Consider the following 23442-nt stretch of genomic DNA (forward strand, 5'->3'; position numbering starts at 1 on the left):
TTGTCGATTTGCAGTGTGCCAGGTTGCTCAGATGTAAGAACATGCTGCTCGTGATAGATAATTGAGTAGAAAGCTGCCTGGAGTTCAGTCCTTAGATCTGCAGTCTTGGGGTACTGACCTTCAAAAGCAAGTGTTATTTCCATAGGGGCACCTGGTGTTGTGATAAGATAAGTGAACATCGCACGGCTAGGTTCCTTGAGTACCTTCACTTCCTGTACCTCAGTAGCCTCTAAACTTCCAACAACGTCTGCTAGTATAAGTGGCTGATCAAGAGCCACAGCAGACTGAAGTGCATCTTTCAACTGACGTCTGATGTCCAAACTTGTTGGTTTTGGAATCTGAATAACAAATGTGAGCTCCTTTGGAAGAGTTCGACTTTCTCCAGACTCTGAAACGAAAACAGCCATTTTGTGCTGAGTTTTAAGGCTAACTTTTGTTGACTCTGATTTGGTTATTTGCTGAGACATTTCCCCAATCAATATACGCTTTTCATCCATCATTGTTGACTGTCTAACAGACTGTCCTTCCTGTATCTGGATGGCAAAATCTTGCTCTGTTGCTTCTAGAAGTACACTACTCTCAGTTGCGATCGCCTTCTCCTCTATTTGTATGGGCTCAGCAGGTACTTTAGGCTCTATTTCGGATTTGCATGTAAATTTGTCAACAGCTGTCAAACTCTCAGTATGTCCCTCCTCTAACGCTTGACTATCTGCCACACTTGTAACTTGCATGATGTTCCAACGATCTTCTTTTTGGATTAATGCACGCTGCTGTTTGGCATCACTAGTAAATGGTGTTTCTTTGGATATCTGCATGGGCTTTGATGTGACCTGAAGAATGTTCTGTGGTCTGGGTTCTGTTCTAAGCTTTGACTGAACTCCTGTCACAGACACATCAAGATCTTTGGAATAATCTGCGCTAAGCTCCATTTTTTCCTCTGAGGATGCTGCGTGTTTTCTGGCTTTCTCCTGCTTCTGTGTTGCTGTCTGTTGGGCTGGCTTTTCAATGGTAATAATTCCCTCTTTGGTTAAGGCACCTCCTGGATGAAATGACTGAAGATGTAATGGGGTAGGGGCTTGTTTTTGGGGCTGAATGGTCATTGTGTCTCTCTTGGCCTCAAACTCAGTTGTATCTTCGCAAGTGACAGATGTCCGTTCATCGTGGGTTACTGTATGTAAAAGAGTAGGGCTTTTCCTAGCACCTGCTTGTTCGACAGCTGGTTTCTCACAAGTAAATGGTTCCTCAGATGGTAGGATATCCTGATCTCTAATTATCTGCAAATGCAGTACCTGTTCACCTTCTACCTGAGAAAATAATGAGGTAGCACTTTCTAAACTCTTCACTTGTTTTGTTTGTTCAGCTTGTAACATTTGCTTTTCCTCCGCTGTCAGTGCAGATTTCATAATGTAATCTTTACGAAGGAGAGCCTTTTCTGCCTCTGGCCTCTGCATGGTAAATTTTGTCTCTTTTGATAAGGTTTGTTTTGTCTCAGAAACTGAGGCTAGGATTGGTTTGAACGATTCTTTTGTCACTGAAGATTGTAGAGCAGAGTCAGAAGATGGCACATCTGTGGTATGGCCCTCAGGAATCATCTGTTTTTCAGTTGACATAGCGGAATACAATATCTTAATGCCTTCTTTGACTTTGTAACTTTTTTCCTCCTGTGGCTTGGGAATGTCTTGCGATCGTTCTTTTAAAATTGACAGTTGGGATTCAACAAGATGACTACTGACAAGATGTTTTGGCTCGGAGGTTGGCTTTACTTTATCTGTCTTCCTTTCACCTGACATCTCTGTGCTTACACTCGCCAAGGTGGTTATCTCCTCGGAAGTGGCAGACATTAATTTTGAGCGCTTCTCTTTTGAAGACTGAAGCTCTACGACTACTGGGCTTTGGATACGGTCACAGTGCTGCTCTGTGAGCTGTGGGCTATCCTGAACAGCAGATGTATGAAAGGGAGCCGTACGGTGCTGTTTCGTAGAAACTACTGAAACTTCAGGTGGAAGAGTGACACCCACAGACACTCTCTCTTGTACCTCATGTGACTGCAGAACTGCAGCCTGGTGGGTGACCCTCTCTCTTTGGACAGTAGCTGCAGACATATCCAACTCTCTAAGGGTTTGTACTTGCTCACTGGAAACAACCTGGCTGTCCTCGGTGCCAATGGTGTACACCATCTGATGTCCTGCCTGAATACTGGCCCTGGTCTCTCCAGGAAGGTTGACCTCGTACAAGCGGGACTCTGTAGCCTGTTCAGCAGTCATGGATACTTTAGAACCTTTCTGAACAACCATGTGTTCCTTACGCTGAGATACAGAGACAGGCTCTTTGAACACAATTAGGTCAGCACTACAAGAGGCCTCTCCAGATGGGTTGGAAGCCTTACATGTGTAGAGACCACTGTCCTGCTGTTGAATGCCCTTCATGTTGATGAAGCCAGAGCCATCTGGGTTGTTCACTATAATGCAGTACTTACCAGGCTGAATTTGACGAGCACTTTTATACCACTGTACATCTGGTATTGGATCACCAGATACTTTATATTTAAAGTAAGCCTCACCTCCCTCTTGGCATTTTATAGGTTTGATTTGGCTAGTGAAATTTGGAGGTTGGACAGTGGCTTTGAACATTTTTTCCACCCATTGCTCAGCTGTAGTTGAAGCTCTCTTACTTACCTCCAGGTAAGTAGTACAGGTTGTCTGGCCAAATCTATTGCTAGCTGTACAAGTGTACTCGCCTTTATACTCTGTTTTTACCTCAGATATTATTAAGGTATACTCATCTTTTTCTTGAACCAATTTGTAAATTGATGAAGAAGTAATGACTTTCCCATTATGAAACCACTGAACAGTAGGCTTTGGAAGACCAGATACTGTGATAGTAAATATAGCTGACTCCCCAACATTGACAGCTGCTGGTGAGAGTTGGGTCAAAAAGATAGGCTTTTCTTTTTTATCCTCTAAAGTACTCGAATAGTATTTAGACTCTGGCTGGAGTTCAAGTGTTTTGGATGTTTGAGGTAACTGAAGGCCAGTGGTGTAGGATTCTTGTTCTTCTTCCACTGTGGTCACAGTCGACCTAGAATATTCTGTGTAAAAAATAATTTGTAAGATTGAGATAAAATGTCCATTAAAGACAGGGTTATGCTGGTCAACTGTGTGTCCGCTGCAAAAACTTAAAGGTTGACATCAACATTACTTTACATTAAAAAAAACATACAATAAATACATCAGTATATAACTATTTTATTTATACATAAATAAACTCTGTTAGAGACAAAGTGAAGTGATTTCTGTACAAACAAATCATGAATTTCAATTACTCCCATTTCCAAATGAATACTCTGTCATTCTTTATTGAGATCAGTCAAATTGGTAAGTCTTTTATAAGCCCAAATATACAGTATTCATTAAGAATACAATTGCCTCAAACATACAGTGAAACACATATTTACAGCACATATAATGTATATAATGAACATATCCTTTTTAAAAATGTAATTTTACAGCCAACCCCAAGGCTTTATTTTGAATGGATGTACTTTGCCACTGTAGTCCTAATGAAAAAATAAACTCTACAATAGTACATTCAATATTAGATTCAAATTGTGTTAGATATTGATTTTTTTTTGTGTACAATATATATATTTTTTAAAATCATTAACCAAAAGAAACAAAATATTATCAGAAACTCATTCACAAAGAAAATGTTTAAATTCTGCACATCACTGATTGTACAGCATCATGTTAAGATGGAATTATCATGGTTGCATACATATTGATAATTTGACATGCACTTCTTAAAGCTGGAACCCTTAATGGTGAAACTGCCACATCCGTTTGGGATATTACAACAACAACATTACTGAAAACAACACCCACTGTTTTCCCGACTTCATTGCACGCGCGATAGAACAGCAGAATATGTACTGTAAGTATTATTTTTACCACACTGCTTTACGCACCTCACCTCCATTTCGGCCACAAAATAAAAACTATAACAAAGGTGCTGGGGCGGACAGTCATGCTGTTTACCCTAATGTAAATTCCAACTTCAACACTACACACTGGGAATTGGATCCCCAGTTCTCCATTGAGCATGCTTTTTCGTTCAGGAGTACGCTTGATCTGGGTCCGAGAAATCCCCAATGAACAATTAGATAAGCCCCAGAGTTTTTTGTATTTGTTATATTATGTATTATTATTTATTCAATTATATGATTAATTTGAAATATTAAAACATTGTACATTTTGGGCCTAACACGAATGTCTTGATAACAATGTTTTGATTACACATGGGTGGTAAGTATTCATACACGTTGTCACGTTAAATAAAACAATAAGCATTAACTTTTGTTTTACTTTTTTGATAAGCAAACATTCAACATTCAAACATACCAAACATGATTATATAACATTTATAATTACTCTTATGTGTGAAGTGATTACACACTATACACAATAAATAAGATCTATACCTAATTTCAGAAAACCTTTCACATGTATCTCAGAATAATTAACAAAAGCTACTTTTTCGAACATACAATTGCTTAATTGATTTCAACTTCCACATGAAAATAAATTACATGAAGAGATTAGAACACTTTCAACAAAGCAGTTGTTTCAGTATATCCAGATTTATTTTGGATGAGACACTTGTACTCTCCAGCATCATTTTGAGTGACATTTGTTATGATCAAATTAAAATGTCCAGATGCTTTCTCTTGGATCATGTACCTAGTTTCTTTCACTGGATCGCCATCTTTGTACCATTCAGCAGTGGGATGAGGTTTACCATTCACTAAACACTGGAGGACCACTGGAGTTCCTACTGCTGCAGTGACGTTTGTCAAAGGAATAATGCATTTTGGTGGAGTTTCAGTCATTTGAAACTGGAAACTACACGATTCCGATGACTTTCCTTTGAATTCTATTTTATCATCTTTGGCGGGCTCTGCGAAAACATCAAAATTTATACTGACATATTTCTCTCCCTGCTCGCTCATCTCATTGTCTGTCATGGCTACGAGTCTAACAGCCTTTTGTGATTCATCAGCTTCCTGCTCAAATTCAAATTCCAGCTCTATTTCTGATGCCTGCTCACCATCAAACTCATTCCCAACAACCAAGTCAAACTTTTGAGGCTGAACTTTAGCACTACCAAGAGACACAGCTGTCAATTCTCTTCCTCTTGTTTTCCCTATAAAGTTTTTGGGATTCAACACAAGAAGAGATGCCCTGCAAAGAGTTTCCCCAACCACATTGATGGCCCTGCAGGTGTATATTCCACTATCATGAGTGCTGGCTTTCCTGATCTTTAGGAAATGATTGTCTCCATCAGATGAGTACAAGTATTTCTTGTTATCGTGAGGGATCTTTTTGTTACCTTTAAACCATGATACTATGGGAGAGGGAATTCCCATCAGAGAACACTCAAACATTACAGTTGTATTTTCAGGGGTTTCCATATCACAAATTGGGTTGATGAAGCGCGGTGGCATTTCTGTAACCTCAAAAGCTATTTTCAAATCATCCCTTTCTTGCGTTACAAAGTCAACTCCACTCTCCTCGTACATACTCGGGAGAACATCGAGTGATATTATCATACTTTTATTGTCAGCGGTGTATTCTGGGACGGTAATTATCTTCACCTGTCTCTCAAACTCTTTAACCTCATTTTCATCCAGCTCCACCTCTAATAGAATCTCCTGAGGGGAGCAAGACCTCGATGAGTCATCATCTTCCTCAACATCAAACTCCATCACATGCTGGTGAGTGACTGCTGGTGGTGGAGGCATGTATCTGGCCTCGTTGGATATAACTACAACTAGTGCAACGCTTTTTGCCTCTCCTACATAGTTAACAGCTTCGCAAATATATTCACCTTGATCAGCTTTCGTAATGTTTTGAATAACAAGTGTGATATTGTCGCCATCTCTATCCATTGTAATCCTTTCTTCTACAACAAGCTGGGTTTTGTTTCTAAACCACTTAACTTCAGGTGAAGGCAACCCAAACACCTCAGCGTAAAACGATAACGAATCTTGTTCAAAAACTCTCCTTTTGGTGAGAGGTTTGAGGAAAGCCGGAGGGATTCCCTGGACTTTTTCCTGTAGTCCTCCAAGGCCAAGGGCACGCTCTGAGAGGAAGATTCCTTCCTCTAAGCTAAATGCAGGGGGAGTTGTCTCAATGCCCTCATCATCGGGTGACCTCAAGAACTTAGCAGGAGAAAATAACCTCTCATTGAAGTCAGTAGATGTTCTTTTATGTTCAAGAGGAGAGAAGGCATACTCATTAGGGGTCATATAACCTGCTGGAGTTTCAGTTTCAGGAGTGTGGAAAGATTCGGGAGATTTCGGGAGCTGCGAAATTTCAGTTGAAGAAGCTGGCGTATAGAACCGCTCAATTTCTGTCAATTCCTCACTAAATGTGCTACCACACTCAATGGACATCTCCGACTCTGGTGATAGAGGTCTGCCCCACTCAGTTGGTGGGTTGTAGTAGTCATAAACAGCACTGAAGGTCACTGCCTCCTCTTCAAGTGAGGTCAAACCTGTAGCACCTTGACTGACAGCCGTACTTAGATATGCACTGTCTGATTTAGCCTCTGCTTGCTGTTGTGAACCTTGTGCAGCAAGATCATCTGTAAAACCATCTTCTTTGAACTTAATACTCACTAATTTTGAAACCACTGAAGGCTCACCACTCTCAGCATCAGCATGTTCCTCATTTTCCTCTGCAGTTTTTTCACTAACAATTTCACTACGTGCCCCACTAACACTGACAAATGCGCTACCCTTTGAGCGTTCAAATATAGACATATTTTCATTCATATGAGTCATGTCCTCGCGAACAGAAGACTCAGTGTCCAATCTCTGAACTTCTGGAGCTGCAAATGAGCCAGAGAATCTTTTTGGCTTTACAACCTCATTACCGGCTGACATTGAAACATCATCTGGGGTCTCCGACACTGGGACTTTCTCACAAGGAATGAAGCTACTGCCAGTACTGACAAATGCACTTCCACTGTCCTCTTTCATACTTTCATCTATCACACCAGGTCCTATACTTTCTGGAGAATGGCTAGTCTTTACTGCTTTAACTGCCTCAGGTCTGACAAGTTTTGGTGACTCCTGCACCTCTGCTACACTTGAGAGGGGAACAAAGTGTTTTAAGTCACCATGGGTGTCAATTAAGCCAGCTTCCTCAACAGTTTCTCCTGAAATCATACAGATTTCCTTGTCTTCCTCCTGAGTAGTCTGGCCATGCTCAGGGGCACGTTTTGGAGAGACTGTCTTCGCTTTGGTCGAAATTTGTGTATTACTACCTTCTAGTAAGACAACCTCTGGTCCACTTTTGGGGGAAATTGACTTGTCTCTCGAAATTTGTGTATAATTACATTCTACTAATATAGTGTCTTGTTTGGCCTGCAGTGGAGTTCCTTCCACAACATTAGTTACCAATGACATATCATCCTGTTCAGGATGGATTGATACTTCTGGGATATCCTCAGGGAAATATGACTCTGTGGACTTTGTCACTTCGTGAACAGTGGTATCTGACAATGCAGGTGCCTCTGACAACACAGGTGTCTCAAAGGCCTGCTTAATATGTGACATTTCGACTACTGCAGCAGATGATTGCCGACCACACCCAGTAATACTAGGTGCTTCTTTTGAAACACTTTGCTTTGGTTTAGTTACTTTTGGAACAGTCATTTTAAGGCTGTGGGAACCTAAAGTTCTGTCCAAAGTCAGCATCAATGCCTGGTCAGTAATATCACCAGTATCACTCAGAGGGGACTGCCTCAAATCTTCTGAATTTCCAGATAGTATATATTGTTCCCATTCACCAGCCATGGCTGCTTCTACCTCAGAAGATCCAGCAATAGCAACAGCTGGTTGGAAGTACACATCAGAACTGCTTTCAACCTTACTGGTTTGGCCTTCTGAAGAGCTTATGTTCTCAGATTTACTGACTACCTTAGCGGCATCACTCGGATCATAGGAGAATGTGAATTTGTGTTTCATAGGATGGGAAGTGCCATCGTCCTCAGACATCTCTGCATCTTTTTCAATCATTTCGAATGGGACTGGTGTTGGAGCAGTGATCTTGATCTCGACATTAGAAGTAGAATATTGTGAGTCTGAAGCACGAGGTCTGTACAAGACAGCCTGAGGCACCTGTAGAAAGGATTTCTCATCTGTTTCAACGTCTATGTACGATTCAAGTTCCTCGTCAATCATTTGGTCAAGATCTTCTTCACTGATTTCATAATCTGTTGTCACTTTCACTTTACGCGAGGCCACCGGTGATGGTGATTTTCTTAATTGCTCACTCTCAGTAACTTCAAGTGTGGCAGAGGAGGTTGACTTTCCAAATATATTAGTTATAACACAACTAAATGTCCCCTCGTGGTATATAGTCGGATAGTAGATGGTTAATGTGGTTTCATTCAATTTGATGAGAACATCAAAGTCTGGGTTTTGACTGATTGGTTGGTCATCTTTGAGCCAAGTGACAGTTGGTTGAGGGTCTCCCCGGAAACGACATTTAAAGTCTGTCATCTCTCCCCTCTTTACTTTCATGGGTGAGATTTCTCTCACAAAGATAGGTAGGGATGTTTTCGGTGAAGTATTATCAAACTCCTTTGTCCTCTGATGCATGTCCATTTGCTGAAGGTCATCTTTTGATAGCATTTCTCTGTGTTCTTCTTTCTTCTCTGTGGTCCTCAAAGACACTTTTTCTTTTTCATCAGGTCTTAAGTCGGATTCCCAATTGGAATGCCCTTCTGTACCAACTTCGGCTTGAGAGCCATGCTGACCAATGTGATGTTCTCTCAAAGGTGAACGGCCTATCCTAGGTGAGGCTTCTCTACCAGGTGAGGCTTCTTTCACAGGTGATCGAACTCTGCCAAGTGAGCGTTCTCTGCCAGGGGAGGGCTCTCTACCAGGTGAGGTTTCTCTCCCTGGTGAGGACCCTCTAACTGGTGAGGACCCTCTCACCGGTGAGTGAAAGCCAAGTAACATTTGATGAAACTTCTCTATATGATGAGAAACAGGTTCATAAGAAGGACCGTCATTGGCATCATCCCCACTGGCATACGTTCTCTGACGATGGTGTTGTGAAAGTTCAGCCATAGCCCAATCCTCTTGAGAGACAACCTCACCAATTCGATGTTGTCTCATAGGTGACAATTCTTTCACAGGAGAGCGCTCTTTAATTGGAGAGCGTTCTTTCACAGGCAAGCGTTCTCTCACAGGTGAGGACCCAAATGACATTGTATGAGACTTCTCATTCTGATAAGAGACTGGTTCAAAAGAGGAACTTTCATGCTGACCAATGTGATGTTGTCTCATAGGGGAGGGTTCTCTCACAGGTGAGCATTCTTTCACAGGTTCATTAGAGTAACCTTCATCGGGTCCACTGGCATCGGTTTTATTTGGGTGTTGTGAATGTTCAGCCAAAGCCCAGTTAGACTCTAATTCAACAGCTTCTTCTTGTTCGGTGAGAACGTCTTCTTGCCATTTTAAGATGCGCTGAGCCAAGGCTTCCTCTTCGCTCACAAAATACTCACTTTCGGTCTGCAGCCTTGTTTCATCAATAACAGTTTGAGGAGGAGGGGGCCACTGGAAACTTTCATCTTTGAAATGATGGATATCCTTACTCTGGGACTTTTCCTTTGCTGTCCTGTCTGACGAAGATCTTCCTTCATATCTATAGTCATGAGGGGCATGTTCACTCTGGAACCTTTCCTTTGTCATCTTTTCTGGAGAAGGCCTTTTTGGGCCTTCATGGGCTGTATCATCACGGAGAATTTCCTTTGTTGTATTTTCTGCAGAAGTCTTTATTCTTACATCTCTGTACTCATGAGGGGCATCCTCAGTCAGGAACGTTTCACCTGCCGTCTTTTCTGGTGAGGAGCTGTCATATCTATATTCAGGAGCAATATCCTTCTCAGTCAGGACATGTTTGTTTCCTGTCTTTTCTTGTGTGGACCTTCTCTCATCTCTGAAATCATGAGGGACATCCTCAGTCAGGAATTTTTCATAGTCTGTCTTTTCCGGGGAAGGCTTTCTTCTTCTCGCTGATTCTGCCTCAGAGTGAGCGGTTGATCCAAGAGCAGTGCCCTCAGCAGCCATTTTTGATTCAGACCTTTTTCTAGCAACATAGGGTGAGTAATCCGCACCAACCCAATCAGAATCCAAGTCAACAGCTTTCTCCTGCTCAGTCAAAACGTCTTGCTGCCATTTCATGATTCGATGTGCCAGAGCCTCTTCCTCACCCCCAAACTTTTCACTTTCGCTCTTTAATTCATAAATATTTTCCCGGGATAAGTGGAGCTCTTCACAGGATAAGTGAAGTCCTTCCTGGGATACATGGTGCTCTTCTCGTGTTTTCTTTTCACTGGCACGCCTCTCTCTTGGGGAACGGGGCAAATTCTGTTTACTGTCACTCTTCAACCCATAAATATTCTCCTGGGATAAATGGTGCTCTTCTCCTTTTTTATTCACACTGGCACGTCTCTCTCTTGGGGAACGGGGCAAATTCTGTTCACTTTCACTCTTCAATCCATAAATATTATCCTGAGATAAAAGGTGCTCTTCTCCGGTTTTGTTAACACTGGCACTCCTTGTTTGGGAAAGGGGCAAATTCTGGAAAGGGACAACATTTTCCAGGGATAAATGGTGCTCTTCCCAAGTTTTTTCCGCAATGCTCTCTGCATGACTCTCTTTTGGAGAACAGGGCAAATGCTGGGAAGCGAATGCCTCAGTTTCTGTTGCAGTTTTTCTCCCTTGCTCCTCACCATAAATATTGGCATGCCTCTCTTTTGGGGAATTAATATTTTCTTGGCGTACGTGGAGCTCTTCCATTGTTAAGTGGGCATCTTCCCGGGATACATTTTGTTCTTCTTGTTTTTTCTCACTGGCATTCTTCTCTTTGGTTTGGGAAAGGGACAGATTCTGTTCAGTTCCACTCTTCAATCCATAACATTTTTCCTGGGATAAGAGGACCTTTTCCTGGGATATATGATGCTCTTCCCAATGCTTCTCCTCACTGACAGTTTCTATTGCTGTTTTTGTCTCTACCTCCTCACCATAAACATGCATTTCAGATCGCATGTATGTCGAATCCCTTGCCTTCGAATGGTCTGTTTCATTTTCAAACTGTTCCTCTTGGTCCATCTGCATTCCCTTTTGCCATTTTCTAATCCTCAAGGCTAAAAGTTTATCTTCACATTCACTTTCAATGTTCTCATAGCGGTTTTCCGCAGAGCTGGGTGGATGTTCAAATTGTTCTGTGCTCTTCACAGTATCCTCTTGTGTAATAGTCGTCTCACTGGAAAGTATTTCCTTCAGTGGTTTGATTGGGCTGGATCTGGAAAAGTTATCCAATGCAGCAATGTTTGGAGATCTCCGTGCAGCAATGTGTGGTGATCTTCCCTCCATCTTTGTCTTTAGGTCTTCAGAAAACTGAGTTTGATTTCCTAAATATTCCTCACCTTGATTTCCTATGTAGTGTGCCCCTTGATTTTCTAAGTCCTCACCTATCTTTTGTTCGAATCTGACCTCATGTTGAGGTTCCCCTGGAGTAAGGGCCTTTTCATCCATATGTGTTTCAAAGTCCTTTTCTTTCCCTGCCGCTGGTAGTTCACTTTTCAACATTTGAATGGCCCTAGACCGAGACTGAGGTTCAAATGAATGCCTCACATGGGGCTGTGTCGATGCAGCACTATGTGTGGGAATTATGTCATATCTACCATAGAATTCTGCAGAAACTTTATCATTTCTATTGTATCTTTCAAAAGGTTGAGCATGCTGTAAATCTCCAGGTAAGGAGGCAGGCTTCTTGACCCTTAATCGATCAACATAATCTGCATAGCTAGATTCACTTGCGTTTGACTCCAAGTCAAACTCTGATGATGACATTGTGGACATAGAGAGCCTCTTTTTTTGTTTGACTGCATTTTGTAACAGGCCAAGCTTTACTTTTACCTCTCCGTGTAGGCTTTCTGTGTCACTAAATCTATCGCTGTATCTATCACTGCACCTGTCACTGAATTTGTCGCTGAATCTGCCAGTGTGTCTGTCACAGTAGATGTCACTGTGTCTGTCATTAAACCTTTCAGACCTACTAACCCTTTCTCCACCAAACATAGAAGGTGGAGAGCGGGCTCGTTCAGATGCGGTTTCATTCAGATTACTTTCTTTATTTTTCCCTCTTGTTGGTGATAAGCTTCTGAAGTACAAGGTGCGAACCGGAGCATCCTTAGATCTAGATCTGCCCCTCGGTTTGGACTTTTTATCAAATGGAGATCCAACGCATCTCAGGTCAACCCTGAACTTTTTCTCTTTTTTTTGATCAACCAACGAATCTAAGCTTCCATGAGGTCTAGTTGACCGTCTAACATGGCTTAGATAATTGGCATCTTGTTCTTCCCTCATTGACACCAGAAGTGATGCTATGGACTCTGCAGACCCCTCTGTGTTAATAGCCATTACTTTGTAACTGCCGGAGTCTTTGTCTTTGATACTATCAGTGATTAAACTAGTAGCGTGTATGTGCATAGTGCTCTCTGTACGTATTCTACGACGACGTTCTTTCTGAATCGGTCTATTGTTATGAAACCATAATATGGTTGGGATCGGGAAAGCTACCAATCTGCATCTTAATGCAGCAGGTTCTCCCTCAAGAACATTCTGGAATTTCAGCTTTTTTATAAAAAATGGCTTAATGTTATCAGCCCCATTCCATTTAATGAATGAATTGTTTGCTTGATCCAAGTCCTCCGTGTCTGAAACGGCTCTGCGCATCTGTCCTCTGTTCTCCCAGGATTCAGTCCTTTTATTATAAAACAACTCTGAAAAAAAGAAAAAATCCTTTCAATAAAATTCCATCTGGGTAAAAAAAAAAGGTAATAAAATTCAATTTTTTTAAATGAATATTAATGAAAATATTAAGTACATGCAGCAAGTCACATAGCCATAAAAAAAACAATTTCACTCACCATATTTGTTCGAATAAACGCAAGACTTGATTCTTTTTTTAAGATTCTGACACGAAAATTGCTGGATGTTTTGTTCCTTCTTCTGTGGACATTTCTTCAAAACATAAATTTCTTAAAAAGCATAATAATTTCCAAAATAACCTGCTCTGCTTTTTTAAAATAAGCTTGCTTTTGCTTTACTTTGTGTATTCTTAAGCTAAATATTCCTTACCTGACTTGCAGAAAGATGAATAAACGCCCTTTCTAATCCTTTGAATGAGGGTAAATTATAAAAAAATATTTCATGAGAAACATGACTCTCCAATGATACAAATAAGTAAAACTTGTAAAAGCAGCTCTAGAATTGTATGAGAAGGCGTTTATTCGAACTAATATAGTTTACAGGTATAATCATGTTATTTTAAAAGCAAACAATTAATCACATACCACTATCTGCAAGCCAGTCTAAGAAATATTTGCAGGAGGAGAGTTCCAAATGCAATACACTTTAAGAAGCAATTAAAAGATGTGGCTATTCCCATATCTTTTAAAGGATAATTTCCTGAGGTCTGGAAACTTTAAAAGATACACATCCTGCACCTTTTTGGGAATCCATTACAATCCACTAAGAACCCTCATGCGTAAAGGATAAGATTGATAGATGCCAAAACTAATTTTTCTAAAACTTCTAAAAGCAAGCAGTTTTAATCAGTGCTTGCTGTACAAAAACCAATCACATAATACAAGGACATAACATTATGTCGATATTGAAGAATACATAAGATGAACATTTTGCATCAAAAACATTTTCCGCTTGCATGCAGTGTGAACATTCATAAATCACTTATCCATATGCTCAGGTACATGTCATACAACTAAGGGGTTGATGAAGTACATTTCAGTAATGAAGAGTGTAAATGAGTCTTACCTTTGACTTCTTGCTCAATGGTTGCTTCAATCTCTTCCTTCATATGGGTTACTGTAAAGGAAATGAAGAGTTGGTGTGATTTAAGACGATAATCTTTGATGATGATTGGTACCAATTCCTTTCCATTTTGGCTTAATTTCACCCTCTCTGTATGTGAGAGCTCTACAAACTTACAGAGAAATGGTTTCCAATCAAATGAGATACTGAATTGATCCATCTATCATTTTGAGATTGCTCATTTCAAGAAACAATTTTGGACTTAATGCTTAGCCCAGATGTAATTTCCTTGAAGTTATATCCTGCTGGACAAAAATGCTTTTCAGTGGTTATGCTAACAACTCTAACTCAAACCCTTTAACTGATTACAATAATTTGAACGTTTCCACTTTGAAGGTACAAACAAGGGAACAAAACAGGGGTACAAACAGGGGTATAAATAAACAAAGCAAAGTTTGACAGTCAGACACAAGTCCAAATAGGGAGAGGGTATAGGCTACAACATGCACAGTCCACAGAGCTATCGCTGAGAGGGATGTCACAACCAAGGACAGCAAGGAGTGTGATAGATGAATGACAAAAGGAGAATGTACTACCTACTCAAGCTGCAAGGAGAGCAAGGAGTGTGATAGATGAATGACAAAAGGAGAATGTACTACCTACTCAAGCTGCAAGGACAGCAAGGAGTGTGATAGATGAATGACAAAAGGAGAATGTACTACCTACTCAAGCTGCAAGGAGAGCAAGGAGTGACAGAGAAGAATGACAAGAAGAGAATGTGTTCTACTCAAGCTGCATATACCCATCTAGGAATTAGAACTAAAAAAGTGACTAACATATTTCTAATATTCTATTTTAAATTGTGAGGTTAGTAAACTATATAGAACATGGGAAAGCAAAAAGTTTTTCCCCAAGAAGAAGAAGAAAGTCGTTTGGTTGGTTTAATGAGAGGTGTCGGTTGGAGAAAGGAATTTTGTGAAAATTAATAGATGATTAATTACACGGTGTTGTAAAATCAAAGGCTAATTCAAGGTAAAAAACGAGTTACCTTCTTTGGTTACTGCAAGGGTTGCTGTGCACATCGCCTCTCCGGCGTTATTGGTTGCTTTGCAAGTGTATTGTCCAGCATGCTCAGCGTAAGCATCGACTATAATTAATGTGGCAGTGTTTGTCATCTCATCGAAATGAAAGACAATATCTTTGATAGGCTTAATTGGCTGGTGGTTATGATACCAGCTAATCTCTGGCTTTGGCATGCTGGACACACAAGCATGAAACCTGGCCACTTCACCATGCTGAACAACGCAGCTTTCTATTGGGTGAATAAAAGTGGGCCTTTGGGCAATTTGCTCCTCCTTTACACTTGAGAAGCTTGATGAAAGACTGGATGAGACATGCCTTTGAGAATCAGATGTAATATCCATAGTTTGTTTTTGCCCTGAAAGGAAGTACGTTGAATTAATTGAGTATTAGCATTTTTATGGATGGACACAGATACACATATCCATGTGTGTATATTTCTAGTGAAAGTCATGTGCATAGAGAAATAATTACATATTTAAGAGGATACTGCATAATCATATTATATATTGAAGTTATTTATCTGCTAAATTAGTTATCTTTGGCTACAAATTATAATATTTCTAGATATGACTCGGAAAACGTACCTCAATCCAGAAATGCGTTCTTCTCAGAATTGTCCCATAATCTCAACTGTTACACAGAGAAGATTGAACGGCTGCCGTTTAAAATAGCAGTTGTTCAAACTTCTCGGTTTAACAGTTGAGATAATGGGACAATTTGGAGTACAACTCATTTCTCATCCCTGGATTCAGGTACGTTTTCCGAGCCATATCTCACGCCGGCTCTACGGTGTCTTAATCTAAACAGGAAGCCTGCCCGACCCCAGTGTAGCTATAAGCAAGAGTAGAGTCGGAATCTTTTCCGGGTATAGGTAACCATCTGGTTACAGAAAGGTATGCAAACTCACCATCAAGTTTCAAACGTGCAGAGCATGTGACCATTCCTCCTGCGTTTCTGGCAACACAGGTGTATTCCCCCTCATCCTCAGAGTACACTCTGCTGATCTCCAGCTGGCAGGTGTCATCAAATATAGAAATCCTGAAGAAGTCTGACTGCTTAATTTCCTTCTCACCACGGTACCAGGACATCTTCAGAGCTACAAATGGAGGATTGGATTTAAAACTATATATTGTTTTAGAATAATTTTAATAGAATAATAGAATTATTATTTATTTATTAATAATAATTGTCAGCAAACGTACATACAAAATTAAATTAAATTATACCCTTAAAAATGTCTGACAAATTAGCTCTGTCTGATGAAGGTCGCAGCTTGAAACATCACAGTATGTTTTTAACAAGGATTTATAATACAATTCATTTTTTTATTATGGAGAGGTTCACATGCCTCACCTTCAAATGCAATAGGACAACAAATAACAAAAGGTATACTTCCACAATTACACCCATTACACCCACAAAAACATGTTTTTATTCCAACTCATCCCAACAATGTAATGTGCAAAATACCTTCTCCAGTAACTTTGCACTGGAATCTGGCAGACTCTCCCTCAGTGGTTGAGGTGTTGCTGATTGGTGAGATGATGGTAGGTGGGGACAGAGGAGCTCCAGTGTCAGGAGAAACAACTTCTGAAACTGAAATAAAAAATAATTAGCAACTTTCTTATATTAATAAACCATTTCAGTTCTTTATTTGTAAGGTAATATCTTCGGCGACTAAACAAAAACATCATGGTCATCTTAACACTCTATAAAAAGGTTGGTCCAATAAAATAATTATATACGGAATGCATAACATTTGTAAGAATGGTGTACTTTTACAACTAGTTTTTGACAACAATTGTTCTTCTGTTATGTCATAATCTCTGTTGACTTGGCATTATTATCACACAAAAATTGAATGGTTACCTTCGACATTCAGTGCAGCTGAACTGGTGGCAACACCACCTTCATTCTTGGCCTCACAGTTGTAGACCGCTGCATCCTCTGGGAACACTTCAATGAGTAGCAGACAGTGCTCATTTCCATCACGCAGAAACTTGCACTTGAAGCCTGGGGAGAGAGCCTGGGAGTTCTTGTACCAGAACACCTGGGGCTGGGGGACGCCAGTCACTTCCACAGAGAAGCGAGCAGGTTTGCCGGCCTCCACAGACAGGGGCTGCATGTGGTTAATGATCTGAGGTGGCTCAGGGACTAAATGAAGAGAAAAAAATGAAATAAGAAATGTGATGAAGAAAGATGCAACACTGAGGAACAACCATTGTCGTCATCACTTTGAATCCAGCTGTTAAAAAATGACATACTGTATCCTCTTATCAGCATAGTCCATACCTACTACGCTGCTACTCTAGTAGGAGGGCACTGCAATGCCCTCTACAGGCAAGGACATGTAACTGCAGTTATTACTGCAGTTATTACTGTAACTATTACACAGATATACTGTAGGGCAATTAAATATATTTTCCAATAAAACCAATACCATGAAGTTTGACTTACTGTTGACATGAAGTGTCACAACGGTCCTGTTCCTGCCAGCGATGAAGGTGTATTCTCCTGCGTCACTTCTGTAGGTCTCTGTGATTGTCAGACGATGGAGCTTTCTAATGCATGCATAGCTAAACCTCTGCTCAACGGAAAACTGGAGCTCAACACCGTTCCTCAGCCAGCGACCTTCAATGTCATCCTCATTGACTTCAAACTCAAATGTCGTTCTTTGTTTCTCAACAACCTAGAAATGAATCATGATATTAATCATCTTTAAAATGATACTAAAAAGTGTTTTTTTCTGTAAATAAAAATGTATCAAATTCATATTCACCGTCATTTTCTTCTCAGCAGGCTCTGTAATGCGGACATCTTTGCCCTCCACGGTGAGATGAGCCTTTGACACGCTTGCACCAGCGACGACAGAATATTCTCCGGCATCAGACATGCGGACTGACTGGATCATTAGACGGTGCAGGAATTTCTCAGTGGATACGGTGTATCTGTCAAGGCATTTAGAAATAACAGTTAGATACAGATGAATAGTTAAGATTAGTTTATTATGATACCCATTAGTATCTTCACCAGGTCTAATATTACTGTTAATAAGATGTACCTTTCGGAAATGTCCAGCTCTTGTCCATCTTTCATCCACATCACCTGAACATTAGGCTCAGAGATCTCACATTCAAAAGTGGCCCTCTTCTTCTCTGTAATCTTGATATCTTTGATATGCTTGGTGAATTCAATAACGCGAGCTAAAACACAATGCACAGAAATAAGACCTTAGATTGTGAAATATACAGGAAAACCTTTTTTTTGAAAATGGAAGAAAAATAAGAACATACCATCAACATAAAGCTTTGCTACTGACGCAGCAGAACCAGCCACAAACTTGTACTCCGCACTATCATCAAAATGAACATTTCGGATGGTGAGCGAGTGAGTTAGCTGTTTGGTGCGGCTCTGGCATCTGTCTGTGGAGGGAATCTCAACACCATTCTTGAGCCACTTGTAGGTGATGCCCTCATAGTTGACATTCACTTCAAATGTGATTGTGTCTTTCTCCTGTGCATTGAGGTCTTTCAGCATGTTGGTGATCAAAATGGCTAAGGTAAAAAGGAAAATGTTACTATACATTCTGATAATAATATGATTAGGGATTACTTCATTGATAATGAAGAGTAAACTTACCATTGACGGTCAAAGTGGCGGAGACTCTGTCATTTCCACAGACAAATGTGTATTCTGCAGAATCTTCTCTGCTAGTGTTCATGATCTTGAGCTGGTGAAGTTTGCCCTGCACCACAATCCTGAACTTTTCACTCATTTCTATCTCCACTCCATCTTTTAGCCAAGTGGACGGGACATTGAAGTGTGAAACTTCACATTCAAAAGTGGCCACATGGGTCTCTGGGACTTCAATGTTCTTGATGGGTTTTGTGACACGCAGAGCTGGAAGAATCACATAAAATCTTAATTTAAGTAAAAGGTATCAACTGAGTACTCAGCAATCATGTATCCAGTACTCTAGTCTATTCATCAAACTCAATACCGACCTTCAACATATAAAGATGCGCTGCATTGCAGGTTTCCAACTACAGCTGTGTACTCTCCATGGTTGTCAGTCTTCACATTCTGGATGGTCAGCTTGTGAGCTTTTCTCTCAGACAGTATTTTGACGTTTTCACTTGGTTTAAGCTCCTTGTTATTGAACATCCATTTGATAGGGATGTCATCATGGGACAGACTCAGCTCAAAAGAGGCAGTGGCATCCAATAGTGATGTCACATCTTTAGGCTTCTTCACAATCTTGATTGCTGAAAAAGAGATTGATGAGAGTCAAAAACCTCAAAGAGTAAGTAGAAATATTTCAAGTATACATACATTTGTATACTTGATTGCATAAATCAATTTGTGACAGTTAAAATATGCACTTACTCTCAACGTTCAATCTAGCATTAGCAGATAGTTTCCCAAGTTTGAATCCATAAACTGATTCATCGCGTGTGTCGCAGTTCTTGATCTTCAAGGTGTGGACCATGCCATCAGTTGTGATTTCATATTTCTCACTTGGGTTGATCTCTACACCATTCTTAATCCATTGTGAGCCCTTCACATTCTTGTGGGTGAGCTCCAGACTGAACTCTGCCTCCTGTGTCTCAGTAACAGTTTGATTCTTCAGTGTCTTCTTGACTTTCACAGCTATGAAATCAAACATAAACATTACATTTCAGCAGTCATATAACAATCATATAATAGGCATTTATTAATGCTAACACCAGTTTAAAATAAACAACAATTTCCACTCAGGATTTAACACCCACCCTCAACTCTCAGGTTGGCTGTTGTCTTGGAGTTTGCGACCTGGTAAGTGTATTCACCGATGTCATTGGGTCTGGTTATGGCAATAACCAGACGTCTGACAGCTCCATTGTTCATATGGTTGACATTGTCACTGAAGTTCACGGGTTGTCCATCCTTAAGCCACTTGCCCTCAGCAGTTGGGTTGGCCACCTCACACTCCAGCTCAGCTGTCTGAGACTCAGCCACAGTCACGTCCTGGAGTGGTCTGTTTATGGCACCACCTGGGAACATGGAGACATGGTTAACTTTAGATAACTGGTAAAAAGGGTAATGGATGGTGGAGACACAGCTTTAATATGGTATATGAGGACAATAAAGAACCAATAAGGAACCAATCCGATTTTACTCAGCAAACACCTTCGAGTCAGGGTAGTGAAAATGTTTATCAATTCATGAAATCTACATTTTTTTCTGAAGGAGTTTATGTCAGAAATCATGGAGATGTTAAACATACCTGACACAGTAAGCTTTGCGCTGGATGTCTGTTCACCAGCAGCGAATGCGTATTCTCCCTCTTCATCCTTCATGGTATTAATGACACTCAGGCTGTAATTTTTGCCCTTGGCCTCAATCTTATGCTTTGGACTAGCTTTGAGTGGTTGTTTCTTGAAGGTCCACACAGCGGCAATGCCAGGGTGGGAAACCTCAACTTTAAATGTTATATTCTGGGTCTCTGTGCAAACTTGATCCTCCATATGCTTGGTGATGTGAATTTCTGTAAAATAACAAAATATGTTGAATAGGGTCTGTATCAATGTAGTTTGAATCAACATCTAACACAATCGGTGAAAACAACTTACTTTCAATAGTCAGTTTACAGCTAGAGTCAGCTTTGCCAACACATAGCTTGTAGGTTCCTTCATCAGAGGCAAAGGTCCTGTGGAATACCAGGCGCTGTTTGGATCCCTTCGCAAGCATCTGGATTCTCTCACTGGGCATCACAAGTTTGTCATTGTGGTACCATTTCACAGAGGTAACATCAGCAGCAGAGATTTTAGCCTCCATAACAGCCTTGGTGCCCTCAACTGCGGTAATATCAGTGAGTGGGCTCAAAATATCAATCGCTGTAAAACACAGAGACATTTTTTTGTTTTTAAATACCTGATGATTCACAAAAGAACTTTACCAATATGAATATAGTCAGACTGATAAAAGTGACTTACTTTGAATGTTCAACTTCCCAAAGGTGGAGATATCCTGAGCTGGGACAACGAAGGAGTATGTCGCAGCATCGTCTCTGCTCACGTTTTCAACAAGCAGCTTGTGGACCAGTTTGTCGATAACGATGTGGATGCGATCTGTGGCGGAGATTGCTTGGCCATTCTTCATCCATGTTCCCTCAACGTTTTCCTGAGAGAATCGCACTTCTAATTGAGCGATGTCACCCTCGCAGATTGTCAGGTCAGTGAGGGGTTGCATCAGTGTCACAGGGCGCACTGAAGGAACAGACATTGATATTATTGCGCAGTTCATCCCACTTTTTCAACAGTAATAGTTGTCTTGAAATGGATTGGAAGAGAACAAGCTAACACCAATAACAGTCACAACTCACGTTTCATCTTCAGCGAGGCACTGGTCTGCATATCAGCAATTTTGAATGTATATTTTCCCTGATCTTCTTTCTTGACGTCTTTGACAGTCAAGGCATGGCGTCCACGACGGGAGGAGGTAACATATTTGCTGCTGGGAGTGATTTCCTTGTCATTGAAATACCAGGTACCTTCAGCATCCTCTCGAGATAATTCAACCTCAAACTCCCCAGAGTAGGTCTCAGGCACTTCAATGTTCTCCAGCCTCTTCACAATTGACAATGAAGCACCTGCACAATGAGACATTGCTAAGTATAACTGTTTCAGAGTTACTGTTTGTATTCCAACTTCACTATTTTCACAGTTGAAAATAATTGTCAGTGATATAGTAAAATAGTAAGAAAAACTGCCAACCTTCCACATTGAGTCTGGCAGTGGTCCTGATGTGGTCATCTTCAACAACAACACAACTGTAGTCTGCATCGTCCTTCATGTTGATGATCAGTACAGAAAGGAAATGAACCTTTCTGTCTGAATGCATCCTGTATTTGTCTCCAGAGAAAATCTCTGAATTGTTCTTCAGCCATTTGACTTTAACGAACGGCTCATTTGTTTCACACTCAAAGGTCGCCATGGTGTCCTTCTCTTTAGCTTCCACATCCTCTAGTTGTTGAGTAAAGCTATAAACTGTAATGGCTAAAGTGAAACAAAGGAAATACACATATTTATTATGCTTTTTCAATGTGGACATTCAACAGTTCTCTATAGTTCTTGATGTAAAATTGCATACAAGGCCCGGTGCTGCCAAAAACTTGATTTTCACCTGTTTTATATATGCAGTGCATTCGGAAGGTATTCTGACCCCTTGAATTTTTCGACATTTTGTTACGTTACAGTTTTATTCTAAAATATATATATTTTTAAATCCTCATCAATCTAAACACAATACTCCATAATGACAAAGTGAAAAAAGGTTTTTAGAAATGTTTGCAAATGTATTAAAAATAAAACATAGAAATAACTTATTTACATAAGTCTTCAGGCCCTTTGATATGAGACTCGAAATTGAACTCAGGTGCATCCTGTTTCCATTGATCATCCTTGAGATGTTTCTACAACTTGATTTACCTGTGGTAAATTCAATTGATTGGACATGATTTGGACATGACACCTGTCGATAAAAGGTCCCACAGTTGACAATGAATGTCAGAGCAAAAACCAAGCCATGAGGTCGAATGAATTGTCTGTAGAGCTCCAAGACAGGATTGTGTCGAGGCACAGATCTGGGGAAGGATACCAAACATTTTTTACAGCATTGAAGGTCCCCAAGTACACAGTGGCCTCCATCATTCCTAAATGGAATAAGTGTGGAACCACCAAGACTCTTTCTAGAGCTGGCCACCCGGCCTAACTGAGCAATCGGGGGAGAAGGGCCTTGGTTTACTGCAGAGTGGCTTCCTGGTTTCTTGTGCTCTGAGTCCTTTAGGTGCCTTTTGGCAAACTCCAAGCGGTCTGTCATGTGCCTTTTTACTGCAGAGTGGCTTCCGTCTCTCCACTCTACCATAAAGGCCTGATTGGTGGAGTGCTGCAGAGATTGTTGTCCATCTGGAAGATTCTACCATCTCCACAGAGGATCTCTGGAGCTCTGTCAGAGTTCCTCTGTGGAGATGGTAGAACCTTCCAGAAGGACAACCATCTCTGCAGCACTCCACCAATCAGGCCTTTATGGTAGAGTGGAGAGACGGAAGCCACTCTGCAGTAAAAAGGCACATGACAGACCGCTTGGAGTTTTCCAAAAGGCACCTAAAGGACTCAGACCACAAGAAACTAGATTCCTGGGTCTGATAAAACCAAGATTGAACTCTTTGGCCTGAATGCCAAGTGTCACGTCTGGAGGAAACCTGGCACCATCCCTACGGTGAAGCATGGTGGTGGTAGCATCATGCTGTGGGGATGTTTTTCAGCGGCAGGGACTGGGAGACTAGCCAGGATCAAGGGAAAGGTGAATGGAGCAAAGTACAAAGAGATCCTTGATGAAAACCATCTCCAGAGCTCTCATGACCTCAGACTGCGGCGAAGGTTCACCTTCTAACAGGGCAATGACCC

The 23442-nt window shown here is 40.8% G+C and overlaps 1 protein-coding gene across 1 annotated transcript in view; it reads right to left on the minus strand.

Moving 5' to 3' along the window:
- The window catches only part of LOC129821055 (titin-like), a 180511-nt gene that overhangs the window by 135938 nt on the left and 21131 nt on the right, over positions 1-23442 (minus strand). The window contains exons 24-40 of the mRNA XM_055878299.1: positions 21751-22032; positions 21360-21626; positions 20971-21243; positions 20608-20871; positions 20262-20522; positions 19768-20028; positions 19382-19645; positions 19000-19260; positions 18635-18895; positions 18289-18549; positions 18057-18198; positions 17775-17943; positions 17453-17684; positions 16865-17149; positions 16466-16591; positions 15903-16091; positions 13916-13966 (exon numbers count right to left, since the gene is read on the minus strand). Coding sequence (XP_055734274.1) covers positions 13916-13966; positions 15903-16091; positions 16466-16591; positions 16865-17149; positions 17453-17684; positions 17775-17943; positions 18057-18198; positions 18289-18549; positions 18635-18895; positions 19000-19260; positions 19382-19645; positions 19768-20028; positions 20262-20522; positions 20608-20871; positions 20971-21243; positions 21360-21626; positions 21751-22032 — 3849 coding nt within the window. The remainder of the gene's footprint in view (positions 1-13915; positions 13967-15902; positions 16092-16465; positions 16592-16864; positions 17150-17452; positions 17685-17774; positions 17944-18056; positions 18199-18288; positions 18550-18634; positions 18896-18999; positions 19261-19381; positions 19646-19767; positions 20029-20261; positions 20523-20607; positions 20872-20970; positions 21244-21359; positions 21627-21750; positions 22033-23442) is intronic.

Source organism: Salvelinus fontinalis, chromosome 23, assembly GCF_029448725.1.
Source record: "Salvelinus fontinalis isolate EN_2023a chromosome 23, ASM2944872v1, whole genome shotgun sequence".
Lineage (NCBI taxonomy): Eukaryota > Metazoa > Chordata > Actinopteri > Salmoniformes > Salmonidae > Salvelinus > Salvelinus fontinalis.